This window comes from Hemitrygon akajei, chromosome 1 (genome assembly GCF_048418815.1).
Source record: "Hemitrygon akajei chromosome 1, sHemAka1.3, whole genome shotgun sequence".
NCBI lineage: Eukaryota > Metazoa > Chordata > Chondrichthyes > Myliobatiformes > Dasyatidae > Hemitrygon > Hemitrygon akajei.
In genome coordinates, this window is record NC_133124.1 from 77,303,203 (window position 1) to 77,324,765 (window position 21,563).

At 41.1% G+C, this 21,563-nt stretch overlaps 1 protein-coding gene and 1 non-coding gene across 2 annotated transcripts; both read right to left on the reverse strand.

Annotated features, from left to right (window-relative positions):
* Positions 1-9,184: 9,184 nt before the first annotated feature.
* Positions 9,185-17,303, reverse strand: rpl30 (ribosomal protein L30). The gene is made up of 4 exons (XM_073046128.1): positions 17,118-17,303; positions 11,928-12,073; positions 9,699-9,829; positions 9,185-9,290 (listed from the first exon to the last, which is right to left on the reverse strand). The coding sequence occupies exons 1-4, from the start codon at positions 17,136-17,138 to the stop codon at positions 9,241-9,243; spliced, it is 348 nt and encodes a 115-aa protein (XP_072902229.1). The 5' UTR covers positions 17,139-17,303; the 3' UTR covers positions 9,185-9,240.
* LOC140736393 (small nucleolar RNA SNORA72) lies at positions 9,477-9,595 on the reverse strand. Its single transcript, XR_012100932.1, has one exon. It is a non-coding gene; the product is annotated as a small nucleolar RNA SNORA72 (small nucleolar RNA).
* Positions 17,304-21,563: the final 4,260 nt, after the last annotated feature.

Sequence of the window (21,563 nt, forward strand, 5' to 3'; positions counted from 1 at the left end):
TCCATGAAATATTTGTTCTTCTGCCATCAGGTAAATGTTACAGGAGCATCAAAACTAAAACCACAAGGCTACTAAACAGCTTCCTCCCACAGGCAGTCAGACTGCTAAATAGCTGCTCTACCTGCCTTTGCTTTGGACACTTTTAACTTGCACTGGACACTTATAACTTGTTTTTAACTGACGTGGCAGTTGTGTTTTACTATTTATTGTTATGTTTATTATTTAGTGTTGCGTTTGTTATGTTATGATTGCACTTGCCCCTGGGAAACGCCGTCTCATTCTGCCCTGCAGAGCTGATGTATGGTTAGAATGACAATAAAATTTTTGAATCTTGAATCTTTGAATCAATGATTCAGGAACAGCTTATTCTCTTCTGTCATCAGATTTCGAAAAGAATCATGAACCCATGAACAATACTTCATTATTCCTCTCTTTTCCACTATTTGCTTTTTTTTGTAATTTATAGTAATTTTATGTCTTTGCACTATACTACTGCTACAAAATTACAATCTTCATGTCGTATAAAACACTGACAATAAACCTGATTCTGATTCTGGACCTGTTTACCAAGTGGACAGCGTTCCATCATACTCCTGACTCATGCCTTGTGCAGTGTGGAAAATCTTTGAGGTATCAGGAAGTGAACCACTCACCACAGTTCCTGTGTCCACAGGTTTTATGTGGCTGGTCTAGTTAAGTCTCTGGTCAATGTTGAGTCCTAGAGTTGCCACTCAATGGGATTAGTGAGCAGATACCCAGTAACAACACAGATCCTTTGGCCCATGATGTTGTGACAACCATTTAACCTTCTCCAAGATCTATCCAACACTTTCTTCCTGCATAGCCCTCCACTTTTCTTTCATTCTTGTGTCTATCTAAGAGTCTCTTAAATATCCCTCTACCATGACCACGTCAGCACATTCCATGCACCCACTACACTCTGGGTAGCATAGCAGTTATCAAAATGCCTTACAGTGCCCGTGATTAGGCTTCAATTCCCGCTGCTGTTTGTAAGGAGCTTATACACTCCCCCACCCCATGACCACATGGGTTTCCACCACACGCCCCAGCCTCTGCCCACATTCCAAAGGTCTACGTGTTAGTAAACTGTGGGCATGCTATTTTGGTGCCAGAAGCACGGCAACTCTTGCAAGCTGCCCCCAGCTCATCCTCAGAGTGCATTGCTTCTGGCACCAAAATAGCATGCCCACAGTTTACTAACACGTAGACCTTTGGAATGTGGGCGGAGGCTGGGGCGTGTGGTGGAAACCCATGTGTTCATGGGGTGGGGGGGGGGGGGAGTGTATAAACTCCTTACAAGCAGCAGCAGGAATTGAAGCCTAATCACTGGCACTGTAAGGCATTATGATAACTGCTTTCCAGCAAGCTAGCGACAGTACCTATTCTCCACTCAATACCTTCACTGTGCATTTGCAGACCCAGTGAGCTTTGCCAAGTGAAACAATTTTTCAAAGTCAGAATTATAAATACCGTTCTTTCCTCCAAATTGCAAAGGGCAAGGAATATTGGCTCCACGTCGTCTGTCCATCTCTAGAGAACTAATGGAAATTGGATTATCTAATGATTTTCCTGTCTTCTTTAACTTCTGAAAAATTGATTGATGCTTCAACAAATTAAATGGTCAAAGTGACTTTTGCTAACTTTTTGCTCAATAACTACTGAGTTGTAATTTTCACAGCATACAATGACACATTTCATTGTATGTTTCAATGTAGATGTGACATATAAAGCTAATCTCTTGAGTCTTTAAAACTTCCCACTGACATTCCTCCAAACACCCTAAAATTATGTCCGTTCATATTCACCATTTCTGCCCTGGGAAAATATCTCTGGCTGTCCACTCTATCATTTACACCTCTATCAAGTCACCTCTCATCCTCCTTCGCTCCAGAAAGAAAAGCCCTAGGTTGCTCAACCTTTCCTCATAACATATGCTCTAGAATCCAGGCAGTTTCCTGGTAAATATCCTCTGCACCCTCCCTAAAGGTTCTATATTCTTCCTATAATGAGGTGACCAGAACCGAACTCCAAATGTGGTCTAACCAAAGTTTTTATAGAGCTTGTGGCTCTTGAAGTCTCCCTTGACTAATGAAAGCCAACACACAATATACCTTCTTAACCATCCTTTCAACTTGCATGGCAACTTTGGGGGATCTATGGACGTGGACCCCAAGATCCCTCTGTTCCTCTACACTGTTAAGAATCCTACCATTAATCTTGTACTCTTCCTTCACGTTTGAACTTCCAAAGGGTATCACTTCATTTATGATACACTTGTGTGCAGTTTTAGTAGCTTTGTTATAAAACACATTACTAAACTGGAAAGAATGCAGAGAAGGTTTACAAGGATGCTGCCGTGCTTGAGGGACAGAATTTTAGAGAGTTTGGACAGACTAGGACTTAAGGAATGAAGGAGACTGACGGTGTGTAAAAATCGTGAGCGCATACAGATGTTTTCCCAGTGAAAGGGACTCACAAACTAGAGGCATAGATTTAAAGTGAGCAGGGAAAACTTTAAAAGGGTCCTGAGTATTAACTTTTTCATGAAGATGATGGTGCATATATTGAAATATATGGAATGAGATGCCAGAGGAAGTGGTTGAGGCAGGTACAATAGCAACATTCAAAAGACATTTGGATAAGTACATACATAGAAAATATTTAGCAGGATATGAGCTAAATGCAGGCAAATAGGACAAGCTTGATGGGCACTTTGGTCAGCGTGGACCAGTTGGCTTGAACGTCCTGTTTCCACCCTGTGTTACTATTGCATGATCCTATGACTCTAGGGGATAGCTTCCAGCAAGCTAGCGACAGTACCTATTCTCCACTCAATACCTTCACTGTGCATTCGCAGACCCAGCGAGCTTTGCCAAGTGAAACAATTTTTCAAAGTCAGAATTATAAGATGGGAATGAAATATTTGGTAAATACCGTTCTTTCCTCCAAATTGCAAAGGGCAAGGAATATTCTGAAAAATTGATTGATGCTTCAACAAATTAAATTGTCAAAGTTCCTTTTGCTAACTTTTTGTTCAATAACTACTGAGTTATAATTTTCACAGCAGAGACAGGAAGTGTGTGCAATCCAACTCACTCAGCAAAGGTGTTGTTGACTGAGATGGCGTTAGCTATGGCTTTAATTGATAGTAGCAAAGAATACAGGATCAAGGTTCCAATCACATATTTGGTTCTCTTCCACCATTCAAATGATCAGTGGTGGTCCATGATCCACCTTCCTAACCTTGTCTGTCAGTGTCAGATGCATTGTCAACATTTGACTCAACTTCATTTGCAGTTTGGGGCAGAAAATTCCATATTTCCATCTCACTCTCAGCTCTTCAAGCCCTCTGAGTCAGTGAGTTCTAAAGACAAAAGAAAATTATAAAATCCTGAAAGATCATGAAAGATGAATGGTGATGGTCTTTTTTTCCAGGGTAGGTGAGTTGAGATCCAGAGAGCGTGGATTTAAGTTGAGAGGAGAAAGATATAAAATGAACACCATGAACACTACTTTGTTATTCCGTTTAACACAATTTACTTATTCGTGTGACTTTTATGTCTGACACTGTACTGCTGCTGCAGAACAACAGATTTCACGTCATATAAAACAGTAATTCTGATTTTAATTCTGAACTTTTTCACACAGAGGTTGGTAGTTGTATAGAACAAGCTGCCAGAGGAAGTGGTAGAGATAGATACATGATAGGAAAGGTTTAGAGGATGAAGGCAAATGAAACAAACACAGATAAGCATCTTGATCAGCATGGACCATTTCAGCCAAAGGGCCTGTTTCTGTGCTTTATGACTCTGTGAAGAACAAGACATTTCCCCTTAAAACAGTGCACAAATCCTCAAATAAGATCCATTAAAGCCCTTTATAATCTCTGCAAGACCTCCTTGGTCTCCCCCCCCCCCCCCTTACAATAAAGAGAAATAGTGTAGTTGCTTCCAAATTGTTCCTCTACTATTTGTAGAAAACCTCTCGGAGGAAACCGAAGGTCTATAAGCCAGTCCTCATTGGGAAATCCGAGTTGGAGAGGGTCAGCAACTTTAAATTCCTTGGTGCTATCATTTCAGATTATCTGTCCTTGGTTCCCACACACAAGTGCCATTACAAAGAAAGCACAGCAGTGCCTCTACTTTCTTAGAAGCTGGCGAAGATTTGGCATACCATCTAAAAACTTTGATACACTTTTGTGGAGAGTATATTGACTGGTTGCACCACGGCTTGGAATGGAAACACCTATGCCCTTGAATGGAAAAGCCAATGAAAAGTAGTGGATACAGGCCAGGCCATCATGGGTAAAGTCCTCCCTACCTTTCACCACATCTACACAGGGCACTGTCGCAGGAAAGCAGCATCCATCATCAGTGACCCCTACCACCCAGGCCATACTCTCTTCTCACTGCTGCCATCAGGAAGGAGGTACAGGAGCCTCAGGACCCACACCAACAGGTTCAGGAACAGTTACTACTCCTCAATCATCAGGCTCTTGAACCAAAGAGGATAACTTCACTCAACTTCATTCACCCTATCACTGAACAGTTCCCACAATCAATGGACTCATTTTCAAGGACTCTTCAATTCATGTTCTCCATATTTATTGTTTGTTTATTTATTATTTATCTTTATTTTTGTATTTGCACAGTTCTTTCCTCTTTTGCACATTGGATGTCTGTCCGTCTTGTTTGGTGTGGCCTTTCACTGATTCTATTGCATTTCTTGCATTAATTGAGAATGCCCACAAGTAAATGATTCTCTGGATTGTACATCCTGGTATGGTAACATCAAGGAATTTAAAGTCACTGATCCCCTCCACCTCCTATCCACTAATGAGGACTGGCATCTTCCTCCTGTAGTCAACCAGCTCTTTGGTTTTGCCATCATTGAGCAAGAGGTTGTTGTTGTGGCACCTTTTCACCAGATTTTCAATCTCCCTCCTACTGTGCATGCAGATTTATCTCCACCTTTGATTCAGCCAACAACAGCGGTGTTATCAGCAACCTTAAATATCACATTGGAGCGGTATTTAGCCACTTAGTACAAAGCAAATAGAGCAGGAGGCTAAGGATAGGCTGAGTGAGCTAGGGCTTTTCTTTTTGGAGTGAGAGGACGAGAGGCAACTTGATAGAGGTGTACAAAATGGTACAACAAACTTCCTGACATAATGCCAGTGATATTAAACCTAATTCTGATTCTGGTAAGATGCATAGATCTAGTAGACAGCCAGAGAGTCTCTTTCCCAGGGTGGAAATAGCTAATAAAAGGAAGCATACTTTTAAGGTGATTGGAGGAAAGTATTGGGAGGATGTCAGAGGCAAGTTGTTTACACAGAGAGTGGTGGATGGGTAGAATGTGTTGCTGGGGTGGAGGTAGCGGCAGACTCATTAGGGACATTTAAGAGTCTTAGATAGGCACATGGCTGATAGAAAAATAGGTCACGTGGGAGGGAAGCTTTAGATTGATCAGAGCAGCTTAAAAGGTTGGCACAAAAGGGCCGAAGGGCCTGTAATGTGCTGTATATGTAATTCCCACAGCTAGAACAGTCTCCATAAGAGAAGGGAGGAATGGAAAGATGTTACAGGGTGTAAGCTGAGGGGAGAGGGGAGAAGGCACAGCTGGTCCAGCATCATGTGTGTGGGGGGAGGGAGGGAGGAAATGAAAACAGTGGAGTGGGTTGAGTGAGTTGGGGGTTGAGGAGTCCCAGGGAAGTCCAGCAGCAGACTTCCACCTCAGATAGTAATGGGATCACACACTATACTTCTGCCTGATGACAACATCACTGCTGGCACAGAGAAGTGTGAGGTCAAGCAAGCTCAGTGCCAAATTAGCAGACCTCAGCTGGCAAAGGGGTCCTGTGACAGGGCTCAGCCTCTCAAAGTCACAGCTGAGAGCTCACAGCGACACCAGTGCTTTCTCAGGGGTTTGCCAAACCCTCCTGTTAGTCCAAAGGTTATGTATGCATCTGTCTTTCCCTGCAGCTTGAGGCCAAGTCATTCTCACGGCTACACTGATGCACCAGAGGGAGTCCGTGAGCTAACTCCTCCTTGTATCACACAGCAAGGGTAGAGTCACTGACTCGCAGCTCCAGAGATCTTGTGTTCTCAGTGTGAAATCTGCACATTCTCCTGTGACCACATGGGTTTCATGTGGGTGCTCATTTCCTCCCACATCCCAAGGCTAGTAAGATAATCAATATTGTAAATTAATATGGGTAAGTGGTGAAAGAATCAGAAGAGGCAATGGCCATGTAAGAGACAAGCTTATGCAAAATACTGCAAGAACTCAACAGATCAGGCACCTTCTACAGAGGGAATAGTCAATATTTCAGGCCGACCCTTCACCAGGAATGGAAAGGGTGAAGAAGCCAGAATGAATAAAGAATGTTGCAGGGGGTTGCAAGAAAATGAGACAGATAGGATTGCTTTATATTCTTGGAGATGATTGGATCAATGAGCTGAATGGCCTCTTCTACTCAATGACTCCAATCTATAATCTTGAGTCTCACTGTCAATACCTGCACAAATTGCCCTTGAGAAGGTGCTCCTTCCTGAACAACTAGGGTAGATATGAAGGTGGAGCAGATGACACTGATAGGCTAGATAATTGGAGGCCTTTTCCACAGGGTGTAAATGTCAAATACTAGCAAATGTAGGATTTGAGAGGGGTAGAGTTATTGAGATTGTGCAGCAAGTTTTCTTTAGAGATTGGCGAGTGCCTGGAACGGGCTGCCAGGGGAGATGGTAGAAGCAGGTACGATAGTGGGATTTCAGAGGAATTTAAATAGACACATAAACGGAAGGGAACGGAGGGATATAGAGCATGTACAGGCAGGTGGGATTAGTTTAGACTGGCATTATAGTCAGCACAGAAATGATGGGCTTAAGGGTAATTGGTTTATTGTCATATGAAGCCGCCTAGATTAAAGAGGAAAGATTGAGCAAGTAAGGACTTTAACTTTTTTATTAGCTACAGATACCACCCTTTGTGGGGTGATCAGCCACAGATATAAGCTGATGGGGTGAGGGCAGTGTTGATGGTGGAGGAAGGGAAGCCCCTTTCTTTGGAGGACATGATTTTTCAAACTTCTGGTAAAACCACGGCCCCCCAGCCCTTTTTCAACTACTTCCCAGCTCTTTACTTCACCTCTCCCAGTTTCACAAATCACCCACTACAGTGCTTTGTATTTCTTTCTCCCCTCCCCCACCTTCTTACTCTGACCTTCCATCTTTTTTTCTCCTGTCCTGATGAAGGGTCTCAACCCGAAACATTGACTACTCTTTTCCACAGATGCTGCCTGGCTGCAGAGTTCCTCCAGCATTTTGTGTGGGATAGATTTGCTAGCAACTGGCAGTTTCTGCCAGGTGGGAGTGGGGCAGTTATTTTCTCTCCCACCCAATTTGAACAAAAAACATTGAGCAGACTCACTCACTAGCTCAGTCTGTGAGGCTGGCTGGCAGCCACTCTTCCACACCTGCTCAGTTTCTCATCACCACTTTCTTTGTGACTCTTCCACACACACTTATGAACAGTTCTCAGAACATTGCTGTAATCCAGGGACTGTCTGCAATTAATGTTTTTGAACTGTTTACAGGACTAGGGATTAGAGTAAATGCTAAGCAGTTTTGGCTTTTCAGATTCAAGCTCATATAGAAATACAAAGATTAACCAACAAATATATCCTTTATTGTGCAAAATTGAGATTGTGTTTCACCGTCAAGCATCATCAACCACATTTATTATGCACGTCTTCTGATATTATAGTAGTTATGACAGTGAGGCATGGGGATGAATATTACTGAGAAGTCATTGTCGTGGTGATGAAAACAAGTGCAGTACAAATAAATCAAACAGGTCTTGGAGGTAGATAGAGCTGGGAAACATAGGGTTATGATAAGGGAGAAAAGCTTTAGCAACCCAGCGAACTGTAAGTGAATAAATGTAGTTGACCAGCATTTTTTAAAAAATTGATTCAGGGTAAAGGGTGGGGGTGGGTTTGGGGGAGAGAAGAGATTTTAAAAGGCATGGGGTAGCAAGTACATGAGTGCACTGCCCGTGTGGTTGAAACAGAGGCTAATAGCATTGAAGTGTCTAGATAAACTCTTAGCTTGGGCAGTTGAGCATCTCTATTTGTGAAATACTGAACTGCAAGTCACCATGAAGAGGTAGTGGTCCAGCTCCCACCTTTACCAGGGAACATTTGTTGCCTTGGTACAAGAAGCAGTCATAAATGCAGAGTTAGAAATACAACAGAGCATTAAATAAATAGTTCATGAGGCACTTGTTCAAGTTGACTCCACTTTTCTCACCCCAGCAGCACACAGCTAATTCTTGTCAAAAGCTTGATACCTCAGGACCTCTATACCCCCATTACAAGTTTCATACCTTTATAGCTTGGCAATAAAGTTTAGTTTCAACAGATTCTACTTATCTGCAAAAACAAATATGTAATAGTCTCTCTTCTTGGAGCTCAGTTCCTCAAAATAGAAGAACTTTTGAGAAGCTTTGCAAGTAAATGGAGGTTTACTTGACTACTCGAATGTTACACTAATTATCAATCCACTGCCATTTAGACAATAAAATTTAGGGCCCAAATCAGGCCATTTAGTCCATCAAGTACTCTGCCATTCCATTATTGCTGATTTATTTTCCCCCACTGTAAATGGGGACTATATAGCTTGCAACAACACACACAAAATGCTGGTGGAACACAGCAGGCCAGGCAACATCTATAGGGAGAAGCGCTGTCGACGTTTCGGGCCGAGACCCTGGGTCTCTGCCCGAAACATCAACAGCGCTTCTCCCTATAGATGCTGCCTGGCCTGCTGTGTTCCACCAGCATTCTGTGTGTGTTGTTCTTTGAATTTTCCGCATCTGCAGATTTCCTCATGTTTGCACCATATAGCTTGACTGAGTTGTTTTCTAATTGGGTTAATGGTGTTTCCATCTCCCCCTTTTCTATTCAAGAACAGGTGCTGTAAAGTCAATACATTACACTGAAACTTTCACTTAGCACAACTCTATGCCAGGACACCACAAGGAGTCATCAAATTCCTGGATTAAGTGAATCTCAAGGGAATGCACCTTCAATAAATCTGATGACTTTCCTGTATAAGTCACAAGTGTAAATGTGGAGCATGCTATTAAAAACTTGAAACAGTTTCGTCTTTTTACTGAACATCTTTATTTGTAAAATATTTCAGTGTCATAGGCAATTTATTTTTCACTGATCTGTTCCGGCATACTTCTGATGATGTCAGAATCACCTGAAAAAAAAGAACCATTAAATGTCAAATTCATTTCACCATTCTCTATCAGCTAAGCAAGTAATTAAACCGAAGAAAAGCATAGCACGAACAACTCAAACCCATTTACATTTGTTTGATTCCTTTTGCAACTAAAGCTTTTGCCCCATAGATCTGACAGTTTCATGGCATAATGCAATAAACCCAAGTTGTCGCTGGCAAATATTACAACAGAACTTGATGAACAGTTCGCACAGCATTAATCTAGCGAATGACTAGCCTGACTTGACTAGCAATTAAAATCAAGCCAGCGAGAATATTCGCAATAACACAAGTAACCAATAACCACGTGCAGTTTTAACACACTGGATTAGAGAATTCAGATCCAGTCACATGCATCTGAATGTAGTCTTAGTATTGTATAATTACCTGGATCAATGATGGCCAGTGTGCACACCCTGTAGTATTTACCACAAGCGGTACCCAGCTCAATATTGTTGCCACTATAATGATGTACACCAGTCTTAGCTAACATGGCATAGTACTCAATTTCTGATTTCCTGCAACAAATATAATACACCATCAAAACAGTAACAAATACAACCTTCTACCAATACAAGGCTGCCAATTAGCCAAATGCAAAGCCAGAAGCAAAATGCACCAACTACACGTGAATGACAAATTAACCAGGCTTTATATCTGAAGTGAATTTCTTCATTTGAAATATTTCAAAATGATGCTACGTAATAGAAGCAAAGACATCAATCTGCCTTGTTGGTATAAATGACATACTAACCAACATACGCAGGTGGAGTTGCTTACCACCCAGTTATGATAATGTACTTATACCATGAAAACTAAAAATAACACCAAAATGCAACACAAAAGAATAGAAATTTAAAGTCAAATCCCCACCACAACAGCCAAATCAGTGGAGGCCTTTCCATACTACCAATTTCTGAATTCTAAACTGAACTTTATTAATGAACCATTTACAATCGATATTAAAGACTCGAGTGCACAAGAAACTGAGTGCACTGCAGTCATATTTGCTGGTGACAAGTAATTGTGAAGGCTGAGTAATGTTGGCCTTTACTACACAGCATGGAGTATAAAAATAAGGAAGTCTTAGTGCTACTTTACAGAATGCAGGCAAGACTGCACTGGGATATTCTCTATATCAAAGAATATACTTGAACCTACAGAGCCTTGAGAAAGTATTAAGCCCCAACTATTTTCAATTTACTGTCTCATTTTCTAAATTTATAATTTATGTAAGTAGGACTTGTTTGAGCTAATTGACAAGACATTGTGCATCATGTTAACTCAAAAGAAAAAAATTCAAAGTCTGTCAACAATTTACTAAAAAATTAAAAACCATCGAAGTCCTTTTGTAATCCTTTCTGTAATTATGCCAACTTTCCTCAGGTGCAATATACAGTATTACCTTACCAACTCAACTTGATGTAGAAAATTGGAGGATCACCTGTTTTCAATGAATTCATAAGACTAAATACCCCCCCCCACCCCAAGATAGTAGATTTTCAACAGACCAAACCAAAAAGACAAAGCATTCAAGACAAGTCAAGGAAATGATAATAGAGAAGCAGAAATCTGGGAAGGGTACAAGACCACCTTAAAGGCACTGAACATACCTCGCAGCTCAGTGTAGTGCATCATGAAAAAAACTGAAAATATATGAAACCACGACCACACTACTACCTAGGTCAGGGCACTCCTTCGAACTTAAGTCTTCAGAGAAGAATGGCATTTATAATAGAGGCTACTGTGATGTCAACAGTCTGAGTGAGCTGCAACGGGAGATGAAGTTCATGGCTCCACATCTCTAAAGCCTTGCACAAAAACGGAACAGTGGCAAGGAAGAAGCCCTGGCTTAAAAAAAGCACATACTTACCCATAAAGATTTTGCAAAGCATCTCTTAGAAGATACTATAAAGATGCGGAAAAAGATCTTATGGTCAGATGAGACCGAAGTGGAACCGTATAGTCTCAACTCAAGTCAGTATGTGTGGCACAAATCTAATCAGCCAGGTAACACCATCCCTACTGTAAAGTATGGTGGAGGTAGCATCATGCTGTGGGGATCCTTTTCAGCAGCAGGGACTGGATATCTGGTCAGGGTTGATGGGAAGATGAATACTGCTAAATACAGAGAGATCCTGATCTTTAAAAGAATATCTTTTATCTTTGAAATGTTCCTGCTGATCCCCTCAGATGCTGCTAGGTAGGCACTTTTTTTAATTTCAGTAACTCATAGGTCTTTCCCTCTTGTACCTCTACCATTTTCCCCTTTTCTAGTAACATGAGAACTTGTACCCTTCCATGTACTGTTCTTGCAGTATGGCCTTTTATTATTCCCTTCCCCATAACACCATTTGACTGACCACTACCACCAGTGCACTAATCAATTTTTCCAGATCTTCATCCTATCACAGACATCTACTTCACCTCCTTCTTCACAATTTTAAATAATGTGTGACTTTTGAAAGTTCAGTGGGCAATCAACATGAAGTATTTCTCACTCCAAATGCTGAGAATTTTGTTTTTGTTTCTAAATTACAATAATGTCAAAAATGAGACAAAAATAACTAACATATGCTATACTGTATTATCCATCTCAAAATAGCTGTAACTCACCTCAAGGCTGCACAGTTGTTAGCAAGAATAACCAGCTTGGCTTTGCCTTGACGAATCATTTTCAATGTCTGTTTGTAACCGAGCACATATTTACCACTCTTCATTACCAGCTGAAGCCTGGAATTGATGGATTCCAAAGACTTTTTCTGCATTAAAAAAAATTCATTTTAAATACCAATGCAATCAAAAATGCAAACCAGAATGCTCAACCAACTCCAAGGCACCATTATTACTTCAATGGTTTGATGGCCAGTATCAGTCAAAATGTAGGCATGAAATCTAGTAAGTTACTGGCCTCAGATATACATCCAAAAGTGCCTGCAGCAGGGCCTTGATATCACTCCACAAGGATCTTACTGCTGGGCAAGGTTACAACCAACCAGAGATGGACCTTTTGCCAGATGTGCCAAGACTATGAACAGTAACCATGGCTCGTTAACATCCTAGTCAGTATGTCTAATACACTAAAAAAAGACTCCTTACATCATTGGACACACCGTGCCTGATAAGAAATCGATAGGGAAACCACTGACCCAGCCCCCTCATACCCTAAACATACAGGTCATTTCTGCAGTTATCAATCACCACTTTTGTTTCTACTTTGGATGTCCTAACCCTATTAATGCACTGGGCTAGAAAGATTCACGTACAGTCAGCCCTCCTTATCCGCGAATTCCGCATGCGTGAATTCAACCAACCACAAATCGTGAAAACCCGGAAGTGCTCTTCCAGCACTTGTTGTTTGAGCATGTAGTCTTTTTTTCTTGTCATTATTCTGTAAACAATGCAGTATAACAACTATCTACGTAGCATTTACATTGTATTAGGTATTATAAGTAATCTAGAGATGATTTAAAATATACGGGAGGATGTATGTGGGTTATGGTGCATCGGAATTGGAAAAAAATCAGAAGTTCTCTTACTAAGTAAGTCGGAACAGGTACATCCAGTATTATTAAGCGTCAGTCAAACGTTTGTCTTAGTATATATTTTACCCTTCTATGCATATAAAACACTTAAGAACCTTGGAAATGGAAGTTCTCAGGACTCGGGACAGATTGCTCCTAGTGCGCTCTCCACCATGCTGGGTTGATGTGGAGGATCAAAAACCCAAAACCCAATAATTAAACCACTGTGTTGCTTAGTAATAATTGTAGCTTTCATCAGGGCAGAGCCTTTCTCACTTTATCCTTTAAAATTGTTCTGATTGTTGACCGACCTAGCCTAACGCTTTTCCAATGACCGATGGCGTTTCACCTCTTTCCGATCGCTTTTATTATTTCCACTTTATTTTCAATCGTGATTGTGATTATTTTCGTGAACAGAAACACTGCGCATTCAGAGCTCTGGCACCGGGTCCTAATGTTCATCGCTCTGAGACAGGTTAAATAAGGTATGGGGTTCTGCTGGGTCCCAAGGTCCACTGGATTGACAGGTTGAATAAGGGACTTGAGCATCCGCGAATTTTGGTATCCACCAATCCCCCGCGGATAAGGAGGGCCGACTGTATCTGATTTCTGCAACAAAGGGGGTAACATGTGAAGGAATGTCAGCTGGACCTACATCCACTGTAATTTGCAAGAAAGGCAGATCATTGAAACAAGAGCTCAAGGGCAGTTAATAGCATGAATTGTGAGAAGCTGTCTCCCCAGCAGAGGCTTCAGAATTTGGTAGCACTATTTCAGAGTAAGCACTGCCTGTTTAATACAGATGAGCAGGAATTTAGTTTTTTGAAGATTAATGAAGCTTTGGAATTCTCTGTACCATAAAACTGAGGAGGAAGGAACAGTTTAATAGATTTGAACTACAAAGTGAAGGTGCCTGGGAAGAGCATGGTGAAGTGTTTTCAAGGATGTGAATGAGAAGTGGCTTGAAAGACTTGGCTACTCCTGCTGTCTGTCATTGCCCACTCTTACACTAGCTTTACAGGTAGCCCAAATTAATTCACAACAGATGAGGCAACACAGCTAGGATTGGCCATTCACCACCAGCCTTGGCTACATCAAAAGACCTTTTCCTTTCAACCTAAATGTCCATGATCATTCTAGTCTTTAAAGAAAATCCTGCTTTCTTCACTAGTAACCATCACAAGCATCACCCTCACTTTCAAAGAGCCCTCTCATTTCCAACTTACCCCGATTACCACGTTTAGGCCTCTGTTCAGAATTCCCATACAAAGTACCAAATTAACTCTTAATGTTACTATTAGCATACCATGCGATTAAGAGAACAGTAATCTGCCATACTCATTCTTCCCTCTGAATGTCTCCCCAATCAGGGCTACAAAGTAGCCTGCAATTACTTATTGGTGTCATTACTACAGGTGACCTGTAAAGATTTATCTTGGCCTTCATTTTTCACTTGTGCTTACCAAATATGTGGTTTCAGATAGACAATAATAGCTTCAATTCCTTTCATGACCCTTCCACTAACTTTACTGTTAAGTGGTAATTTCAGGTTCCTGGGTGTCAAGACCTCTGAGAATCTAACCTGGTCCCAACATATCAATGCAGCAATAAAGAAGTCATGTCAGCGGCTATATTTCATTAGGAGTTTGAAGAGATTTAGCTTGTCAACTAAAACACAAACTTCTATTGAGGTACCAGGTACTTACTCTGACAGGCTGCAACACCATCTGGTATGGGGAGGGGCTACTGCACAAGAGCAAAGGAAGCTACAAAAAGTTGCAAAATCAGTCAACATCTAAGACATCTTCAAGGAATGGTGCCTCAGAAAGGCAACGTCAATCAAGGACCCCATCACCCAGGACATGCCCCCTTCTCATTGTTACTGTCAAGGAGGAGGTACAGAAGCCTGAAAGCACAAACTCAACAATTCAGGAACAGCTTCTTCCCCTCTGCCATCAGATTCCTAAATGGTCAGTGAACCCATGAACACTAACTCACTTTAAAATATTTGTTTTGCACTATTTTTCATCTAATTATTTAATACACATATACTTATTGTAATTGATTTACCTTTTTCCTTATGTTATCGTGTATTGCATTGTACTGCTGCCGCATTAGTTAAACTTCTTGACACATGCTGGTGACAATAAAACTGATTGTGATTAAGTTTCAATGACATCTGCTCCCTCAGCTTCTGTACAACCAAATTTACAATAACCTTACCGTATGAGCCAAAGATTAATTATTTTACACCAATACCTCATGGAGAACCACCTACTTATGTTCATGGAGCCTATCCTACTTAGAAATACCTATTTAGTAGTTCTGGCTAGACTAACACCTTATTCGAACTTGCATTTTCTTATTCATCCATCTATTCTCTTTGTTGACCTACCTTACTAGCAACAGCTTATTTTAAAGATCACACCCTTCATTTCAAGAAGTCCACAGAACCTAGATGTAACAAACTGGATTAAAGCTGACTCAGGAATAATATGCAAAGGAAGATGGTCAACAAGCATTTTGACGACTGAGTGTTGTGGATTGCAGAGTTGTGCCAGGTTCCTCAAATTTTGTAATGTATCAATTATTTGGCCAAATGCAGGGTGTCACAATTAAGAAGCATGCAGACAATAAAGTGCATTTCAATAACAGAGAAGTTAAACAATTCAGAATATTCCAAAGGAGTAATTAAATGGGTATAAAACAATAAAATCAAAAAGTTGAAAATACTCCAGCTATGCAACCTTAGTGAACAGATGATGCTTTTGGTCAACAGGCTTAATTCCAAATTTCAAGCACCTGCATGGCTTTGCTCTCAAAAACAGATCACTATGATTTTAGGACATGGATAGAAAAGGTTGCTGGGTTAACAGGAAATAGACGAATTGTTTATTGGTTGTGGAGAGGTGCTGCTGGGATCAGTTCAAGTGAATCAAATTTTTATATTTCATATAAATGATTTGAAGGCACCAAAAAATAAAATGAGCCTGATATCTAAATGATGAAAGATTGTGATTTGGGAATGTGGTGGACGTAAACAGCAGATTCATCACTAATTTCTCCAATACAGGGCTGATGACCTCACCGAATCATGTGGCTGCAAGGTGAAGCTAAGTACTTGTCACTCTCAACTTGCATTGTCACATTATCACTGTTGTATATGGCACAAAATGTGTTTTGTGGCAGTAGTACAGTGTAAAGACATATTACCTTGGGCCTTTTCCTGCATTCCTACCAACAGATGAAGATCAGCCTTTTAGACAAGATTCAGGGAAGCCTTGGGAGGAACAGTGCACATTTTGATGTAGGTAAGAAACAACCTCTATTTGGGATTCAGAAGAGAAGCCTCAAACAAGGTTAGCACTTTTCATAAAGGCCTAACAGGGAAAATCAGTATGTTTCCCAGGACCCCTGGTTAAATTCAGTCTGAAGATCAATGACCAAACAAAGTAATAATAAAAATCACCCAATTTAAACCATATAATATTGTTAAATCTACTGCTAATCTTTAACACAAAAAAAACCTCAATGCATAAATTAATGTTTACATGCTTGAGACTACCTCAATAAATATATTCTGCACCAGAAAAGGCCTTGGACACAATTCAGCAGAGTCTTTGGCTAGTGATAAGCAAAGGATCGCGACGACTACGGCAGTGGGGCTCCTATCCTGGACCTCAAGTATTAATGCCAGAGTTATACAGCATAGAAACAGGCCTTTTGGCCCAACTCCGTAATGCCAACCAATATCAAATACTAAAGGAAATGCATGTAAGTTGTGAGGGTTAAAGTTAAGACGTGCAAGTTTTTAAACAGAGACTGATAGTGACAGACTATCAAAAGAAGGGAGATTTGCTAGTGACGTTAAAGACCTTGTAAATATATAGATTATGGCAGGATATGGATGATGTACAGGCCCAAAACATTTCATTTTTCTTAGCATCATGTTCGGTGCAGACGTTGTAAGCAGAAGAACCCACACCAATGCTAAAATGTTTCACGTTCTGAAATATTTTTAAACGCTAAATAAATGATGGATACGGTGACAGCCAGAAAAAAAAATCATCTTTTATGGATCCAGTACTGATCGGACTCGCTGTCCCTTCACAGCCCCACCTTCGCAGGATTCTCCAAGCCCAAATACACAGCCAACTGCCTATGTAGGGAGTGCTGGGCGGCAGGCTGAGGAGACCCGATTCCCGGGCCCTGGAGCGCGCCGCCGCCTCTCCACGTGAACCAGGCCCGAGGCCAATGAACCCACGGTTGGGGAGGGACTCACCGTCTTCTTTGCCGCCACCATTGTATCCGCTGCGGTTCCCGCCTGAACTCTCCGGTGATTGGGTCAACGTAAAGTGCGAATGTGAGTCGAGGAGGCGCGGAGGGAAGCTAGGGAGCGACCCGCAAGGCGGAGAAAGCCGAACGGCGAGCTAACCCCAATATGGCTGGAGAGAGAAAGGAAGGGCCTCCCACAATCCCCTGCCTTTCAGCCGGCGGCCATCGCGAGACTTGGCAAGAGATTTGCGCATGGGCGAATGGGGGTGAAGTCTCATATGTGCCGCCGCGCTCCGTGGTAACCGCAAGTCAAGGCCCAAATTTTAACCTTAACGCACTTTAAAATGTTTTATTTATATTTCCTCTTCATAGTTTGACGTTCCTTGGTTTTAAAGTTTATTTTTTTTAATAAATGACACTAATGCTACTCGCCCACATTTGATTTTACTATTATAAAAGTAAAATGCGTTGACTGCATCAATAATAGGGCGCAAAGCAACATACACAAAAAGCTGGAGGTATTATCTATGCAAAAAAGTAAACAGTCAACGTTTTGGGCCGATACCCTTCATCAGGTCTGCTAAAGTAGATCTGCATATGAGGACAGCCAGGACACTTCAAAGTGCAAATTAGTACACGTATGCACAGGTACAATGTAAAACTTATCTGCAGCAGAATCACAGGTACATCGCATCACATAAGCAGCATTCACAAGATAAATATATATTATACAATAGTATGCTTTCCTAGTCCAATCCAGATATCCAGATGGTACTGCAAACCAAGAATTGTGAACTTGCTGCAGAGTTGTGGACACAGGCCAGTCCATCACAAAAACAAGCCTCCCCTCCATGGATTCCATCTTACCACAGGCTCAAGGACAACTTCTATCCCATTGTTATTAAATCATAGCAGAATTAGACCATTCTTCCTATCAAGTCACCCCACCATTCGATCATGCCTGATTTACTTTAACTCTCAGTCTCATTCTCCCCAAAACCTTTGATGCCCTTACTAATTAAGAACCTATCAAACTCCACTTTAAATATTCCACAAATTCACCACCCTATGGCTAATGCAAATCTTCTCTATTCTAAAAGAACTTACTTGTATTCTGATGCCCTTTGATCCTAAACTTTTCCACTATTGTAAACATCCTCTGCATGTCCACCCTACCCGGACCCTTCAATATTCAGTAGGTTTCAGACTACTGTAAGACCAAAAGATATAGGGACAGAATTAGGCCATTCAGCCCATTGAGTCTGCTCCACCATTTCATCATGGCTAATCCGATTTTCCTCACAGCCCCAATCTCCTGCCTTCACCTCATATCCCTTCATGCCCGAACCAATCAAGAATCAATCAACCTCTGCCTTAAATATACACAAAGACAGATGCCTCCACAGATGCCTGTGACAAAGAATTCCACAGATTCACCAAGTTCTGGCTAAAGAAATGTTTCTTCAGCTCCATTCTAAAAGGACACCCTTCTATTCTGAGACTCTGGTCTTAGACTCTTCCACCTTAGGAAACATCGTAAGAATCCACTCTAGCAAGGCCTTTCACCATTTGATAGGTTTCAATGAGGTTACCCTTCATTCTTCTGAATTCTAGTGAATGTAGGCCTATAGCCATCAAAGTTCTTCATATGACAAGCCATTCAATCCTGGAATCATTTTTGTGAGCTTCCATTGAACCCTCTCCAGTTTCAGCACATCCTTTCTAAAATATGGGGCCCAAAACTGCTCACAATACTCCAAGCGAGGCCTCACCAATGCTCTATAAAGTCTCACCATCATGCCCTTGCTTTTATATTCTAGTCCTTTTGAACTGAATGCTAACATTGCATTTGCCTTCCTCACCACAGATTCAACCTGCAAATTAACCTTTAGGGAATCCTGCATGACTCCCAAGTCCCTTTGCACCTCAGGTTTTTGTATTTTCTTTCCATTTAGAAAATTAGAATCGGGTTTATTACCACCAGCATGTGTTGTGAAGTTTGTTAACTTAGCAGCAGCAGTTCAATGCAATACAGAATATAGAAGAAGAAAAGATAAAATAATAAATAAATAGATAAATTACAGCATATGTACATTGAATAGACTAAAAATCATGCAAAAACAGAAATATGTATTTTAAAAAGTGAGGTAGTGTCCAAGGTTTCAATATTCACTTAGAAATCAGATGGCAGAGGGGAAGAGGTTGTTCCTGAATCACTGAGTGTGTGTCTTCAGGATTCTGTATCTCCTAATTGATGGTAACAGTGAGAAAAGGGCATGCCTTGGTGCTGGAGGCCCTTGATAATGGATGCTGCCTTTCTGAGATACCACTCCTTAAAGATGTCCTGGGTATTTTGTAGGCTAGTGCCCAAAATGGAGCTGACCAGATTTACAACCCTCTGCAGGTTATTTATTAATTATTGTTTGTCAACATTTTTATTGGTTACAGATACCAACTTTTGTGGGGTGATTAGCCACGGATATGAGCAGATCTGTATTAGCTCGCCTGGATCTTTTATTTGTAAATATAAAGAAGGATTCATCCTCAACACGAATCAGATCTTGACACCCAAGAACTTGAAGCAGCTTACTCTCTCCACTTCTGATCCCTCTAAGAGGATTGGTATGTGTTCCTTCGTCTTACCCTTCCTGAAATCCACAATCAGCTCTTTCATCTTACTGATGTTGAATGCCAGGTTGTTGCTCCGTTGAGAGTGAAGGGCATGACAAGGCAGCGAAAACGTCATGGTCATCCCCTGCAGCCAAAGAAGACCCCTGTTTGTGATGATTGTTTGTACCTCTGGACCTAGACTTCTGAATCGAGAGAGTGGAACTGCCTCTGTACAAATGGCTTTTCCACTTTAAAAACACTCCTACACAGGTTTTCTGTCATTGTTGGATACAACGGACAACACCACAGCTTCATACAGAAATACTGAAGTCCCTGTCACTGGATCTGCACTGTAATCTTCAACTGACATGAATCTGGAGTATTTCTAAACTGGTCTCACTATAAAACACTCCAAAAATCTCGTAGCATAACTCGAGTTTTTAATGGCATTGCAAGCCATAATTAGTGCTCAGCAAAGTACACAGCGGTAAAATTTCATGTTTATCTAATGACATTACTATGGTGAAAATATAAGGTTTTATATGGTTCTAGAGAGGAATATTTTATTTTGTCAGACTGGTGGTTTGGGGTTGTTCTTTTTCCAGAAAGGAAGATGAGAGGAGATTAGAATACATGATAGGTTTTATGGAGGATTTTTTTTGTGCTTTGAGACTTGTGATCACTAGTATATCACAGGGATCTTTGCTGAGATCCTTGCTGTTTATTATATTATGCATGGTATATGTTACCAATGTGGATAGAAGCGAAGAAGATATGAGTAGTAATGACATATGAGTAGATGACACCAAAAATGGTATTTTGCTATGTCACCAAAGATTCTAGCAAATTTCTGTGTGTACCGTGGAGTGCTTTCTGACTGATTGCACCACTATCTTGTATGGAGGCATCAATGTACAGGATTGGGAAAAGCTGCAGAGGATTATAGACTCATCTAGCTCGGTCATGGGCACTAGCCTCTTCACCTTTGAGGAATTCTTCAAAAGGCAATGCCTTAAGAAGCTGGTATCTATCACTAAGGGCCCTCACCATCCAGGACATGCCCCCTTTTCATTACTAACATCAGGAAAGAGGTATAGGAGCCTGAAGAAACACCATTCAACACTTTAGAAACAGCTTCTTCCCCTCTACTATTTCTGAACAGACTAAACCCATGAACAGCATCTCACTATTTTGCTCTCTTATTTCACTACTTTATTTTTTATATTCTTGATGAAAGGTTTCAACCCGAAATTTCAACTGTCCATTTCTCTCCACAGATGCTGCTTGACCTGTTGGGTTCCTCCAGTAGTTTGTGTGTTGCTCCAGATTCCAGTGTCTGTTGTTTCTTGAGTCTCAAGAACAAAGATAATGAATGGCAGAGCCCTGGGGAATTTTCATGAACAGAGGACTGACTCATGGTGTACAAAACCAAGGATCCCTGAAGGTGGCAGCACAGATAGATAAAGTGGCCAACCTGATGGCATGAACATTGATTTCTCTAACTACCAGTGATTTTTTTTCTCCTCTGTTATCAGATGCCTTCTTCTTCAGCCTTTTCCACTGATCACTTCCCAGCTTCTCACTTCATCCCCCCTCGCTCACCCACCTGGCTTCACCTATCACCTTCTAGTTTGCACTTCTCCTTATTCTGACTTCTTCCTACTTCCCTTCTGGCCTGATGAAGGCTCTCAGCCCAAAATGTCGGCTTCCTTTCCATAGATGCTGTCTTATCTGCTGCATTTTTTGCTGTTACTCTGGATTTCCAGCATCTGCAGAATTTCTTTTGTGTTTACAATCTTGTCATTATCACTTTGTGGGAGTTTATTAGGTTTCCTGCTAAATA

Bases quoted from the DNA above. Each gene is read 5' to 3' on its own strand.
- rpl30 (XM_073046128.1), bottom strand. From the start codon at position 17,138: ATGGTGGCGGCAAAGAAGACG. The intron at 9,830-11,927 runs GTGAGTTACAGC...TATTTGTTGCAG, and splicing joins AACAACTGTGCAGCCTTGAG to GAAATCAGAAATTGAGTACT. The intron at 9,291-9,698 runs GTAATTATACAA...CTTTTTTTTCAG, and splicing joins ACTGGCCATCATTGATCCAG to GTGATTCTGACATCATCAGA.